General features: G+C 47.0%; 1 protein-coding gene across 1 annotated transcript in view; it reads left to right on the forward strand.

Annotated features, from left to right (window-relative positions):
- Positions 1-2,161, forward strand: part of LOC119592501 (membrane metallo-endopeptidase-like 1) — a gene marked incomplete at its 3' end in the record, with an annotated part of 17,484 nt that overhangs the window by 8,159 nt on the left and 7,164 nt on the right. The window contains 7 exon segments of the mRNA XM_037941349.1: positions 8-539; positions 659-744; positions 841-931; positions 1,111-1,324; positions 1,438-1,651; positions 1,756-1,908; positions 2,032-2,133. Coding sequence (XP_037797277.1) covers positions 8-539; positions 659-744; positions 841-931; positions 1,111-1,324; positions 1,438-1,651; positions 1,756-1,908; positions 2,032-2,133 — 1,392 coding nt within the window.

Raw genomic sequence — 2,161 nt, forward strand, 5'->3', positions numbered from 1 at the left:
CCAAAAGGGAAGAGCGAAGAGTGCCGCCGCCTCCGGCGTCATCACCGACACTAATACAACCCAGACCTCACCCGCTAGTACTGAAACCACGTCAACTGAAGCAGGTGAAGTTACTAAGCCTGTGACCGTTAGCGAGACTACATCTTCGACCAGTGATTCTTCCACCTCAACCTCTGTGTCCACTGCATCCTCTTCTGAAGCCATGCCACCCGTAACCGAAACATCTGTCACGGAGATCTCCAGTACTGAGCGTGCGTTTGAGACGTCGGACCTCGTTGAAACGACGCATGTGACAAGGGCAGATGAGAATACAACTGAGGCTGTGACATTAACGGAGACAACTGAGGCTGTGGCAATAACGGAGACAACTGAGGCTGTGGCAATAACGGAGACAACTGAGGCTGTGGCAATAACGGAGACAACTGAGGCTGTGACAATAGCGGAGACAACTGCGGAGACAACGGAGGCTGAATCAACAATAACAACAACTGAAGAGATTCCAACAACCACAGAGGAATATACTTTCACTTATATGGAAGGTGCGCATCTATATATGACAAAGGCATATTCTACCACAAATGTCTATGCATATATAATTGCATGTTTACGAATGACTAAGTCTTAGGCATCGTAATATCCCCTCCGTTCACTTTTGCAGGGAGGGACTGCAACACTACTGATTGCAGACGTCTGGCGGCGCGCATGCTGGACATGATGGATAATGGGGATATCAGCCCCTGTGCGGTAGGTAGTGTGCTGTGTCTAGTGAGTGTTGATGTGGAGCCATTGTGTAGGCACAGTGTTGCCAAAGACACAGCACTCATGTGAGTTTTCCTGCAGGACTTCTACCAGTACGCATGTGGCGGTGTGGTGGACAACGGCTTCCTCAGACCCGAGAATCCTCAGTACTATGTTGATAGAATTATCGGAGGTCAGTGACTAACATAAGTTAGTTGCTTGAAAGGTCGGATGAGGAATTCTCCTTCAGTTGTCAACCTAAATGAGGTTTTAGGGATATTAGGTTGTAATTGTGCATGAAGTTTAATGTTGTTTGCGCGGAATACAAACGAACACGCAGAAGAGAGTAAGTATACACATGTTTGTTGACAGAAAAGCTTGCGTCAGTGCATCCTGATGACCCGGACTTGGGTGCTGCGAAGGTGTTCTTTGATGGCTGTCTGCGGACGAGCAACCAGGGCGTGTTAGAACGACTGAGCGATAGCATGAAAGTCTTCTCGGCTCTTGAGTCCCTGTGCGACGCGAGCAGCGGCTCGGGCACTTTCGACCTGACCGAAACCTTGACTACGATGATGAAGATGCATTTGTAAGTAAAAGGAGCGAGAGGAGCTTGATAGCACTTCTGGTAACGTTGTATATTTGATTGATCGTATTCCTGCATAAAGCACGGTAATACGCCTTACTGCTTGCTTCCACCAGCACTCCACTCTTCGACCTGACGTTAGACGTGGATGGTGAAGATCCAGACAATTTCGTTCTCCGGCTTTCGCTGCCGACGTTCACTTCACCTTTCGGCGAGAATCTGGCGCACACGGTTTGTGTCGGGGAATACCATTCCGAGCTGGCAGCCGCCAAACAGCGAGGCGGGGTGTTCGACTTGGACGAACAGTACGACAAGTACAACGAGTGTATAGTGAGTAGTGATTAATTCTTGAATGATATGGCTGAAGTGATGAATGCTTGATACTAACTAATGTGTCCACGAGTGGATAAACACTTATAGTGTTTCTCCTACAGAGAAGAGGCAAAGGCTCGAATGCTCGCTACATGAAAATGAAGGAAATGGTGAAGAACATGGACCTAATAGGCAATCATACTGAAGTTAACATGACGCAAAGGCTGAATCAAGTCATAATCGACTTGGATTTCTTCATTCAGCCAATTGTGCAGGCTAGTAATGATGTCTGATGGTGATATATTCAAATGAAGATAGCCTGCATAGAAGACATAACCTTTTGTATTTCATCCGTGCCTTGCACTGTACCTATTAGTTTTCTATTGATTTCTTTACAGGAATTTCCCGAGAAGTCAACATTCCGCCTGCATAATTTGGAAAAGAAGTACGATACAATGTCTTTGGCTGAGTTGATGGCTCTGGATGGATTCAGCGAGAACGTGAGATTTGGGCAGTGCACATAGTCCT

The sequence above is a fragment of the Penaeus monodon genome, chromosome 30 (genome assembly GCF_015228065.2).
Source record: "Penaeus monodon isolate SGIC_2016 chromosome 30, NSTDA_Pmon_1, whole genome shotgun sequence".
Lineage (NCBI taxonomy): Eukaryota > Metazoa > Arthropoda > Malacostraca > Decapoda > Penaeidae > Penaeus > Penaeus monodon.